General features: G+C 42.4%; 1 protein-coding gene across 5 annotated transcripts in view; it reads left to right on the top strand.

Annotated features, from left to right (window-relative positions):
* Nucleotides 1-13342, top strand: part of LOC118386320 (glutamate receptor ionotropic, kainate 4-like) — a 440995-nt gene that overhangs the window by 362829 nt on the left and 64824 nt on the right. For all 5 annotated transcript variants that reach the window (XM_052525982.1, XM_052525992.1, XM_052525998.1 and 2 more), the window contains 3 exons: nucleotides 6950-7111; nucleotides 10201-10353; nucleotides 11456-11560. In XM_052525982.1, coding sequence (XP_052381942.1) covers nucleotides 6950-7111; nucleotides 10201-10353; nucleotides 11456-11560 — 420 coding nt within the window. The remainder of the gene's footprint in view (nucleotides 1-6949; nucleotides 7112-10200; nucleotides 10354-11455; nucleotides 11561-13342) is intronic.

Genomic DNA, 13342 nt, shown 5'->3' with positions numbered 1-13342 from the left:
CCTGAAATGTGTCAAAAGGTCGCAAAGTTCAAGGGGGCCGAATACTTTCGCAAGGCACTGTAGCTAGCAGCAAAGTAGATTGGTCACGAAAGTCAGAAAAGCAATATAATGAATCGTTTACCTTTGATGATCTTCGGATGTTTGCACTCACGAGACTCCCAGTTACACATTAAATGTTCCTTTTGTTCGATAAAGATGATTTTTATATCCAAAATACCTCCATTTGGTTGGCGTGTTTTGTTCAGAAATCCACAGGCTCGAGCAGTAACGAAGGGGCAGACGAAAATTCCAAATATTATCCGTAAAGTTCGTAGAAACATGTCAAATGTATTTTATAATCAAGCCTCAGGTTGTTTTTACAATAAATAATCGATAATGTTTCAACCGGACCGCAGCCTTTTCAATAGGAGAGGGAAATGTCTGCTCCATGCTGTTGCGCATGCAAAACTGCTGGCACCCAGTCATCCACTGACGCGGTCTTATCGTTCTCGCTCATTTTTCAGAATAAAAGCCTGAAACTATGTCTAAAGACTGTTCACACCATGTGGAAGCCATAGAGAAAGGAATCTGGTTGATATCTCTTTAAATGGAGGGAAGACATGCAATGGAACAGAGAGGTTCCAGGAAAAACAGCACTTCCTGGTTGAATTTTCCTCAGGTTTTTGCCTGCAATATCAGTTCTGTTATACTCACAGACAATATTTGGACAGTTTTGGAAACTTTAGAGTGTTTTCTATCATAATCTGACAATGATATGCATATTCTAGATTCTGGGCCTGAGAAATAGGCAGTTTCATTTGGGTACGTTTTTCATCCAAACATCAAACTACTGCCCCCTACACTCAAGAGGTTAAAGCAGCCTTACAACCAATGCATGTCCACCTTTGATCATGGTAGGCATTCGCAGCTGTACAGCTTGCTAATGTTGACATGGTTTTCTTTCCAATGTTAACATGCTGGTTTGCAAAAAAAATTGTGCTAGCTTCTTACTCTGCTTAAGCTTCTTGACATTGAGCTGTACGGCTAATGCTAACATCCTTTTTTATGTTAACTTCTTGAAATTGCTGCTGTTATTCAATTACCCTCTCAAGATGTACAGTTTGTAGAACACAATCCTATGTGCACGCTGAAGTGTAGTCTAATTCTACCTTGGAGTATGCGTGGATGCTCTGGAGCTTAGATTATGCAAACTCACTATAATCTTGGCACTTCCATCCTATTTGAGAAAACTAGATCAATGGAAACAGGGACAAGTCTGAGTTTCCTTCAAAATAAGGTTAGATTTTGTGTGTTTGCTTATTAGCAAACATAGCTTACCAAGTACAGTATGTCACACAAAGGGTCCTTATTAATGGAAGAGTAGCTGACAGGCATTGAAATTGTGTTAGATTCTATATATTTACAAAAATATGTGTTCCTTAGCAAGTTTGCTCAGCATTACAAAACAAATCGTTTTTGATAGATAGCAGGAGAAGGAGTCTAGCTGTGTGGCCCCTGTTGGTGGGCCCCAAGCAGCTGTGTGAGAGTGTGTGTGGTCCCTGACAGTGCACAACAGTAAGGTAACAGCCAGGTCTCTGGGGAGCTCATTATTCAGCTCTCAGCTTGGATACACCACAACAAACAGAATGTGTGTAGGCATGTGCCTGCCTGTCTGCGGCGTGCATGCATTTGTCTGCACGCATGTGTGTGTCTGTTAGTTTGCCTGTGTTATTATGAGAGTCCAGGAGGTGCCAGCAGGTGAACAGCGGGTTGGCTCAGCTCCTCGTTTCTGATTGATCTCCAGGTGACAGGCTGTGTCAGGGGGCCCATCGCCAGCCAGTCAGCACCTCACCCAGCACCCCTCACTGGCTGCCAATGCCCGACGTGGGGCAGCTGGAGGACACCGGGGCCAGCCTCTGTCTTTATGCTGCTCTTTATGCAAGCAGGAATGTGTGTACGATTGTGTGTGTGACTGTGAGGGGGTCGGAGGGGGTTGCGGGTCAGGTAAGGAAAGGAAAGGTGGGTGGTTGGGTGGGTGGGGTTTGTGTGTGCGCCGCATGTACACATGTGTACAGTGCCTTCAGAAAACTCTGTCAAGTTTGTTGTTGATCATTGCTAGACAGCCATTTTCAAGTATTGCCGTAACTACGAGACTCAGGAACATTCAATGTCATCTTGGTAAGCCACTCCAGTGTATATTTGGCCTTGTGTGTTAGGTTATTGTCTGGCTGAAAGGTGAATTTGTCTCCCAGTGTCTGTTGGAAAGCATACTGAACCATGTTTTGCTCTAGAATTTTGCCTGTCCTCAGAACTATTCCATTTATTTTTATCCCAAAGAAAACTCCCTAGTTTGATGACAAGCATACCCATAACATGATGCAGCCAGCAATATGCTTGAAAATATGAAGAGTGATGTGTTGTGTTGGATTTAATTTTTTAAATTTAGTGCCCTATTGCAAACAGGATGCATGTTTTGGAATATTTATATTCTGTACAAGCTAATTCTATCTTGGAGTATGCTTGTAGTATCTACAATGTTGTTGATCCCCTTTCTCCTATCACAGCCATTAAACTCTGTAACTGTTTTAAAGTCACCATTGGTCTCATGGTGAAATCCCTGAGCGGTTTCCTTACTCTCCGGCAACTAAGTTAGGAAGGATGCCTGTATCTTTGTAGTGATTGGGTGTATTGATACACCATCTAAAGTGTAATTAATAACTTCACCATGCGGGATATTCAATGTGTGCTTTTTAAAATTTTGACCCATTGACCCATTGTGAGGCCTTTGGTAAGGCTTTGTTGTTGAATCTGAGTTCACTATTCAACTGAGGGACATTACAGATAATTATATGTATGGGGTACAAAGATGAGGTAGTCATTCAAAAATCATATTAAATACTTACTGACTGAAACATTTTAGCTTTACTTTAAAAAAAATTCATTTGTAAAAAAATGTCCACTTTGACATTATGGGCTATTGTGGATAGGCCAGTCACACAAAATCTCAATTTAATCCATATTAAATTCAGGCTGTAACACAACAAAAGGTGGAAAAAGTCAATGGGTGTGAATACTTTCTGAAGGCACTTTCGGTTTTATTAGGTACACGAAAATGGATAGCTCCTACAGACGGTGAGTCACGTGGCCATGGCATCCCCAAACCATCCCACTACCACTCCCATGCTTGACTGTTGGTATAAGGTTCTTACTGTGGAATGCTTGTTTGTTTGGTTTTCGCCAGGCAAAATGGACCCATGTCATCCAAAAAGTTATACTGTTGAGTCATCTGTCCATAGGACATTCTTCCAAGATTATTGATGATCATCCAGGTGCTTCCAGGGTGCTTCCAGGTGGTTTTTGGCAAACTTGAGTCAACGTTTTGGACGAGATGGGACCCATTATGTCTGGCGAAAACCAAACACTGCATTCCACAGTAAGAACCTCATACCAACAGGTCAAGCATGGTGGTGGTAGTGAGATGGTTTGGAGATGGTTGGGGCGGCAGCGTAACCTAGTGGTTAGAGCGTTGGACTAGTAACCGGAAGGTTGCGAGTTCAAACCCCCGAGCTGACAAGGTACAAATCTGTCGTTCTGCCCCTGAACAGGCAGTTAACCCACTGTTCCCAGGCCGTCATTGAAAATAAGAATGTGTTCTTAACTGACTTGCCTGGTTAAATAAAATAAAAAATGCTTTGCTGCCTCAGGTCCTGGAGGACTTTCCTTAATAGAAAGAACCGTGAATTCTGCTCTGTATCAGAGAGTTCTACAGGAGAATGTCAGGCCCATCTTGCCTGTAAGCTGAAGCTGAAGCGCAGCTTGGTCATGCAGCAAGACAACGATCCAAAACACACAATCAAGTCTACATGGAAATGATTAAAAAGCAACACATTTGATGTTTTGGAATGGCCTAGTCAAAGTCCAGAGCTTATCCCATTGAGAGGTTGTGGCAGGACTTGAAATGAGCAGTTCATGATTGAAACACACATGTCGTTGAGTTAAAGTAGTTCTGCATGCAAGAGTGGGCCAACATTACTCCACAGCGACGTGAGAGGCTGATCAACAACTACAGCAAGCGTTTGGTTGCAGATAAAGGTGGCACAACCAGTTATTGAGGGCAAGGGGGCAATTGCTTTTTCACACAGGGGAATTGGGTGTTGCATAACTTTGTTAATTAAATAAATAAAAGAAGTATACATTTTTGGGGTTAATTAATTGTTAAACTCAGGTTCACTTTATCTAATATTCGGTTTACTGATAACATTTAGTCTTAAAAAAAATATGGAAAAATAGAGAAAATCAGAAAGGGGTCAAATGCGTTTTCATGGCACTGTACACCACTTGTGCTAGCTAGATTTCTCCAGATGCCGCCGGTGGATATTTGGTGACCTTGTGTTTCATGTGTTTGACTGCACCCAGGAGGGGCACACTTAATGACCAGCTCGTTTGCACAGGCTTCTCTCCTAATGATCTATTAAAGTGCACTTGAAGAGTAATTATGGGTCCTCTCCCGTTGGGCTTGTCAGGGTACACTGGGGACAAGTGATGGGAAGATCATGAAACTGTCACTAGTGTGCAGATGGTAGTCAATAAAGGTGTGGTGAGGACTATAACTCAAATGTTCCAATGTTGTTACCCTTTACACTTGTACCCGTATACGGGTTGAAAGTGTCCGATTTGGACACTGGTAAACACCTAAATAGGAACCGTAAATGTAAAGCGCACATCAAATCAACAGTGTAATGTTGTGCCAGGTGAACTGTTGTCCTCATCTTTAGTTTAATACTTTTCCCATAATTCCAAACGGTTCCCTTTTAATTGCTACCATGGTTTTTCATATACTTGTTCTATTTCTTCTGTAAGAAACATTTGAATGTAGCAGTGTCCATATAGGCCAATTCCCACAAGTGTAAAGGGTCAAAGAAAGCGAAGTGAATTGGTGTGTCTGTGTAAAATGTACTCCCACTCGTCATTGTTTTTTTAAGAAGGGTCAGCGGGCCAAAGATTATGCTTTTTTTCGGAATTAAATATATTGATGATAAATATTGAAGGTGGTTAAATGCTTTAAGATGTGGGGAGTAGTTCCCGTTGTACTAAGGGCTGTGAACAACACCACAATCCATGTTGGAAATGTTCTCATGAATTAATGAATGAATGAATAAATTAATCTTTCGGCATGTTTATTTTGAGACTCATTCATAAAGAATTAGGCACGGAGAAAACACTGTTTCAGGCTCAACTCAGCTTTCCTTTCATCAAGTGCTGTGTGTTTCACTCCGCAATATCAGAGTTCTCAATGTCCTGAATATACTTGGCTGAAAGTGCAGAAACAATCTGCCAAGAGTTTGCCTCGAAAATATCAAAACATCGGAAGCTAGTAGCATTAGCTTCGATATTGGTGCAGCGAATCGCCTTAAACTTTAAATCAGATACAGAGACAACATGGCTAGGAGAGAGTAAATAAAAAAGAGCTGTGTCACCACTAAATGAGATTGTATTATTTGTCTAGATAGGGAAGACATAAGGCTGCCAGTTTGCATTGCGGTCTGTAGCTAGTAATGCTAAAGGAGTTCACCAGGGCCTTTCTCCTGTCCTGTTCTCACACAGGGGCTCTGATGAAAATACTGGATGTGTTCCAAATGGCACTATATTCCTTACAGGCCCTGGTCAAAGGTAGTGCACTACATAGGGAATAGGGTGCCATTTGCCAGTCACAGTCTCCTTCCGTCTCTCCTGTAGTGCCCGTCATGCCTTCCTCCTAACTCCCACAACTCTCTGTTCTCTCTATCTCAATTTTTCTTCTCCTCTCCCTCTTCTGTCTCTCTTCCTCTCTCACCTCCATGACACTTTTCTCTCTTTCTCTCTTAGTCTTTTTCCTTCCTCAACTCTCTCTCACAATAATCCAGCCCAACACCTATCCTTCATTCCGCCGTGGCCTGCTCACCTTCTCCTACTGTGCTAGTGTTTGTTGTAAGAGCACCAGAGTCTAGTTGGGCTTTGATCTAGTGCTGCAGAGGAACCTGCTAACACGTTAATTTATCTAAGCCCTGGGATTTGAAAGGCTACTGCCGGTGTCTTGTGAGGTTCTTGTTCTCAGCGGTATTCTTTTCCCACTCAACTCACCAGCCCCAAACCCCCTTATTGAGGATTGGACACATGCTCGCACACATGCACACAGACACACACACAAACACGCATGCAAGCACACTCATGCTTGCACGCGCACACACACACAGACTCAGCACAGACACAAACACACACCCTGCTGCCCACTAAGCTCCTCTTCTCCCCTGCTTTCCACAGTAGAGTAGTCTGTACTGTCTGAACTGTCTGAAGCCTGGGCACTTTTCCTCCTCTCCTCTGCTCTCCTTTTCCTCCTCTCATCTTTACGTATCATATCTGTCCCTGGGCCCAGCGAGGTGACAGGCGGTTTCACCGTTATAGACTGTAGTGCTGGCACTGACACCTGAAGGTGTAGATGACTAGGCTGATATCTCTATTGACCTTCTGATGACGTCCTCCCTACCGCTCGGGAGCCACCAGACTGAACTTAGGGATATCAAAGTAGAAGTTGTTTTTCATCCAAGCGCATTTCCATGGGTTTGTTCCAGGCGGCACACACATGCCCACGCACAAATGAATATGCACTAAACTACTAAATGAGCACATGCACACACACGCCACCACATTCATGCACACCCCACACACACTCTCTGAAGGAATTAGGAATCTTAATCATCCAGAAAAAATGAACTTAACATAGTAAAACTTCAAGTAAATCAATGAAATTGGGGATAAACGTATTAGATTAGCATGTGCCCTTTTTCCTGACATTGATTCAATATTCCATTCAATCAGATATCTCCACGTATTGCGGCAACTAAACGTGATTTATGTCGGAAATGTCCAAGCCTTTGTCATACACGTACCTAATACCATTATACCTTTGACCCTCTGACTCCTCCCTCTGCAGGAATTCTCTCTGCTGCGATTGGATGACGTGCCCAGTGAGCGGGTGAACATTCTGGGCTTTTCCGTTTTCAACCGAACACATCCATTTTTCCAGGATTTCCTCCTCAGCCTCAACCGTTCCTGGCAGGAAAACTGTGACCACGCCCCCTTCGCCGGCACACCGGTGAGACCAGGGTTCAGATTTATGTAGAACAGAGATGATTGTCTAGCAGCTAGATAATCATTTCTGATCTACAAAACATACTGAATTTCTATCTAAATCAAATCAAATCAAATCAAATGTTATTTGTCACATACACATGGTTAGCAGATGTTAATGCGAGTGTAGCGAAATGCTTGTGCTTCTAGTTCCGACAATGCAGTGATATCTGAAGGTTCTGTAGTGTTGCAGGTAGAAATGTAACAAATAGACTTGACGATTCCTAATCGTACTGTAGCATGTACAATTCTCAATTCAGTTCTATTAGTTGCATTTCAATCTGCAACTAAACAGAGGGTTCAGATATGTATGCAGAACAGATATTATTATTATTTAGTACAGTGTTTCTTAATCCTGGTCCTGGGAACACAAAAAGGTGCACATTTTTGTTTTTGCATTAAGCACTACAAACCTGATTCCACTAATCAGAATTTAACGATGAGTTGATTTGTGGAATCAGGTGTGTAGTGTCAGGACAAGGATTAAGAAACACTGACTTAGCGTTTAGATTTAGGGAAAGGTTCCTCTCCCTTTGTTATATATCTATCTGCAAACGTTTCTTCCTCCTGAATACACCCCAGCAGTATCCCTACACATGTGTCTGCTAATGTTAGAATGTTAAGGCTTGAAGTCTTTCTATGCCTTTAATACAGTTGTCTGTGTAGTCGTTAATTAGTAAAAGAAAATGTAATTGCCCCATGAACCCAATTCACCATACTTGTGTCAACGAGAAGTGTACAAGTTGTATTTGTTTAATTTGAAATCCAACAGACCGCAACGAGTAATTCATTAATTGGGTTTATTGAATTTTTGTTTCTTAATAATGGGCTGAGATCCCGCTAACGGGATCGATATGACAACAGCCAGTGAAAGTGCAGGGCGCCAAATTCAAACAACAGTTATCTCATAATTAAAATTCCTCAAACATAGTCAAAAAGTTCCTTTACAGTCCGTAGAAACATGTCAAACGAAGTATATAATCAATCTTTAGGATGTTTTTAACATACATCTTCAATAATGTTCCAACCGGAGAATTCCTTTGTCTGTAGAAATGCAATGGAACAGAGCTCGCTCTCACGTGAACTAGCGTCACGTGCTCATGGCAGAGCCCTGACTCATTCCCTTCTCCATCGCCCCCACTTCACAGTAGAAGCATCAAACAAGGTTCTAAAGACTGTTGACATTTAGTGGAAGCCTTAGGAAGTGCAACATGACCAATATCCCACTGTATCTTCAATAGGGAATGAGTTGAAAAACGACCAACCTCAGATTTCCCACTTCCTGGTTGGATTTTTTCTCAGGTTTTTGCCTGCCATATGAGTTCTGTTATACTCAAAGACATCATTCAAACAGTTTTAGAAACGTCAGAATGTTTTCTATCCAAATATACTAATAATATCTTAGCTTCTGGGACTGAGTAGTACTCTGGGCACCTTATTCATCCAAGCTACTCAATACTGCCCCCAGTCAAGAAAGATTTTGAAAAATCAATGGCTGCTGTTTTTAGAAACCAGTAGTTTTTCTGTAGTTGTTTTTTCCCCCTCTTAATTAGGAGTTATCTTTAATTGATCACAGGATGTTTTGTAGTCAATCAGATAGAGCAGTGGAGGGATAACAGCTCTGAGCCCCTAGAATAACGAGAGTGAGAGAGTGAGAGATCTATGCCTTCTCTCCCTGCTATTCATCTGTGGTGTCCCAGGGAGCTCTTTCATATCAGGTTTCATTTTTAAAGATCCCTCTCTCTTAGCTGTACAACGTCATGGAATGAGATAGGTGGAGGGGTGGAAGAGAGGGAGGTGAGGAAGAATGATAAACATTTTGAGATAGGTCCACACCCCAGGCCATTTGTTTTGTAGATACAGTTACATGCCTCAATCCACAATATGGATCTACACAACCGATGGCGTGAGATGTGGATTCATTTTGACATTAGACTACTTTTGAAATCTGAAAACATCTGACCTACTTTGATTTCAAAGTGACATCTCCCTTGAAGGTCACATGGTGCATAATCTTGATTTATGATCGGGAAGTTGCTGTCATCAACCTTCCCTCCAGTAATCAAATTGACACTGAACCACTGTACACACTCGATGCTGTGTACAGTATACCTTGTTGTCTATAGCGCAGTCCAATTCAACATTGGCTTATGCAAGGAGGATATGTATTATGGAAATTATAATTGCTATGGGCATTACTGTATATGGTCCTCATTGTTTACTATACAGCACAATCATCTATATAGTCCCATATCAATATGCACAACTGTTCAGGGCCTTAGTACTTTATTATACAGACATATAACGGTGAAATACTCCCTCTCTCCCGTGTATAATCTATGACATCATGCATGTTAATTGTCTTTACATACACAGATGGGGCCTGTATGTTTATTTATTTATTTCATTTAAGTAGGCAAGTCAGTTAAGAACAAATTATTATTTACAATGATAGCCTACGAACAGTGGGTTAACTGCCTTGTTCAGGGGCAGAACGACAGATTTTTATCTTGTCAGCTCGGGGATTCAATCTAGCAACCTTGCGTTTACTGGCCCAACGCTCTAACCACTAGGCTACCTGTATGTAAACAGTCTACAGAAGAAGAAAAAAATCCCCCTTCCTGCGCTTCCGCCTCCACTCCGACGAATGTGTGGTAATTGGAATGGCCAGGGCTTGCCAGCTCCATTAGGGGTGAAAGTGGAGGGGCTTTTTTCCCAGTTTGTCAGCACATCAGAGGATCCTAATGAGCTCATGTAATTTTTGACTGCTGAATGGCATGCTGGTGCTCGCTTGTTTTAACCCATCACTGACCAAGTAGAGCGGGCCCCAGGCGTCAGGGAGGATGGAAGAACGGTGTGTGTTTGTGACAGCATATCCCTCCTTTTCTTCCTTCGCTCGCTCCCTTTTTTTCTTCTCTCTCTCAATTCAATTCAATTCAAGGGGCTTTATTGGCATGGGAAACATGTGTGAACATTGCCAAAGCATTGCATTTGCATTTGCCAAAGCCAAAGCAATGTTTCTCTCTCCCCTCTCTTTCTCCCTCTCTCTCTCAGCTCTCGTCGGCGCTGCTGTTTGACGCAGTGCACGCGGTGGTTGCGGCGGTCCAGGAGCTCAACCGTAGCCAGAACGTGGGCGCCACGCAGCTCTCCTGCAAGTCCTCCAAGATCTGGGAGCATGGCACCAGCCTCATGAACTACCTGAGGATGGTAAGGGCGCCCCACTCTGGAAAGGAGAGGAATGGCATGCTGCTGTTTGTCTGTTTAAGATTAGGATTAGGTTAATCTTTTGTGGAGTTTAGTTAGACTGCAGTGCACACTGTGATATACAGTATGCTCCCAAGTCTGTTGGTTAACATTATACTGAAAGCCATTGGGTGTGCATTTTTGCAGTGAATATTCAGCCAGCAGAACCATATCCCCTAATCCTTACCTTACCAGCTGAATATATTTACATGTCTGTATTTATATTTAGATATAAATCCTCTAGCCCTTCTCTTACCACTGGTCATACAGTCAATCATATTGGCACATTAACTTGGGTCACTGCTAACCTGGTCCCAGAACTGTATGTGCTGTCATTGATACACCTAAGATCATAGGTTGATGGCAAGACTATACAAACAGCTCTGGGATCAGGCTAGGTTACTGCCCCTGTTCCTTCCTTAGTAGCCTACAGCAGGGGGGAGGGAGTTAGAGACTGGTTGACTGGCTGTCATACTGTAATGTCCATAGTCCCTCATTAGGAATACATGTCCTGTGAGTGAGCTATCAAGACACTAGAATGTGACATGTATTGAATTTCAGACAGTTTTTCTTCAGTAAAAGCAAATTAGTCATCTGTTGTCATTTAGATGTTATACCACCATAATTTTGTTTGATACTCCCTCGTATCGATCATACTGCTGGTTTCTCAGTATCGGATGATGGGGTGGCTTGAGGTTTTGTCACCGCATAATTGTCAGCCCGTTTCCCATTTGGATAATTGACTCGTAACTCCATCCATTGAATGATTTCAGTTAGTCAACAAGGAACTAATGCCCGACCCAACCCAGCCATGCGTGCAACATTACTGACAGACCTGGGTTCAAACAATATTTGAACCCTCCATTGGTTCTCCATTGGTTCTCTCATTGGTTCTCTCACGCAAGGCATGCTCAATCCAGAGCAACTGAAGGATTTCAAAGCAAATTAATGCAAACTAATACTATTTGAACCCAGGTTTCTGACACCAAAAGTGAAACAGACCAATTGAAATGCCTTAATAACATGGGACTTTTCTCTCTTGTTCTCCCTCTCTCTCTCGGGATAGGTAGAATTGGAAGGACTAACGGGCCACATTGAATTCAACAGCAAAGGCCAGCGGTCCAACTACGCCCTACGGATCATGCAGAACAGTAGAGACGGCCTAAGGCAGGTAAAGTAACTCTCCCGTTCATACAGTGTTACAGTACAAGGTTTCACCCGGGCGCAGGCCTACCACTACCCCAGCACTGCAATGGATGGGACTTCTGTGTGAAGCACTCCCTTACGTAATAGAGCTCTACAGTGCAGCGGGGAGCCATGATAGCGTATTCAATTGTTGTTTGGTCGTAGAAATATCCCCTTGACCCGCATGATTTGAAGTGCTGAGGTGTCCAAAACCGCACCGAGTGCACTATTAAATATTTAGAATGCAATTTGGACGGGAGCAGGAGATGCGGCTGAATTTGATGTAAAGAAAAATAAAAAAAGGTTTTAATCTTGTTTTTCATTGACTGTTTTTGGTCTCCATTTCTGAGTGTCTTACTCTAAATGAGTATAGAGTTTTCAACAGTGGTCCTGAGTTTGGAAGAGTTAGTAGGGAAAGTGTGATATTATAATGTATTTTTGCCTTCCCGGACTTCACCTCAATTCACAAACCTGCGTAAATAAATGTTGCAGTAGGACTTTGATGTTGATTCCATGTTGAGACTTACATTGCGTGGCTTCAGTATGCATTTGACGAGCCATCTGAAATGACTGATTCTGGCCTGGCACTGTGCATGATCAAAGTCAAACATCTTTTGGCCTTGCCACATCTCTTGAATCTGTAAATCTCACAATCGTTCCAGTGCACTAAACATGCTGCGCTCTTGCTACTTAAAGAAAAAATTAGTGTTAAGTAACACTAATATGTGAGAGCAATATTTTTTGTGAACTAATGTTGCATTTTGGCATTATAATAAGGTTTGTAGGTTCATGGAAAATTGCAATTGGTCGACAGTCTGCAGGGTGGGGCATTATTCGTTCCTTCATTCATTGGATTCCTATCAACTTTCTCAAATATATCTGTCAATGGCACAATGCAATGCACCCTGGACTAAAGAGGCAGATAGAAATGTGCTAGACCCTCTGTTAAATTACACATTTCTCCAGGTAGGAATATCGCAAAAATATGATTAACTCCTCCCGAGTTATGACATTCCCCAGTATTGAAATATGACATGTATCTAAAAATCGCGATCTAAAAGTCGTATTCCTAATAACTACCAGTGTATTGAGAGCAACTTTATCACAGTGCTACGTCATACCGGCTGGATATCTGCCCGCTTGAAAACCAATAACTCAGATACACATGAAAACATGAAATGACCCAGGGAATCAATAGAAAATAACTCAGAGATGCAACAATATAACATTCAAAATGGGTGAACCGTTCCTTTAATGCTTCTACTTTTGGCCCCGGATTCTGTTGGCTGCACATGAAGAGTTATTTTATCCCTGAGACAGCTGTCTTTGAGATAAACGCTGGCATTGATATTGTATCTTTGTGTTCTGTGTTGTCCGGCCTTGCGGTGGAGGGAGAAGTGGGCTGAGACACAGCTCTCGTATAGCAGGTAGTACTTTAGTCTCTACAAGTTCGCAGCATGTCCCGGAGCACCTGTCCTTGTATGACCTTTCCCCCCACTCCCGTAGCAGTTATTATCAATTCTCCATTGAATGCACCTATGGCACCTTTACTCCACATAAATGAATAAAGCACTAGTACTAGCCTGATCCCAGGTCTGTTAGTGCTGTATAGCCAACTCCTAAGGTTAGTGTTATGCCAGTTGAAAATGGCTATATGTTTTGCAATAGGAGTTGGCTATACAACATAAACAGATCTGGGACCAGGCTATACTGTAGCAGCACCACCTCTCTCGCTCTATTCCTGTCTATTCACCACTGGCTGTGGCAC

The sequence above is a fragment of the Oncorhynchus keta genome, chromosome 1 (genome assembly GCF_023373465.1).
Source record: "Oncorhynchus keta strain PuntledgeMale-10-30-2019 chromosome 1, Oket_V2, whole genome shotgun sequence".
Taxonomy (NCBI): domain Eukaryota; kingdom Metazoa; phylum Chordata; class Actinopteri; order Salmoniformes; family Salmonidae; genus Oncorhynchus; species Oncorhynchus keta.
The sequence above is the reverse complement of the archived record's forward strand: the minus strand, read 5'-3'. Positions and strand labels throughout refer to the sequence as shown.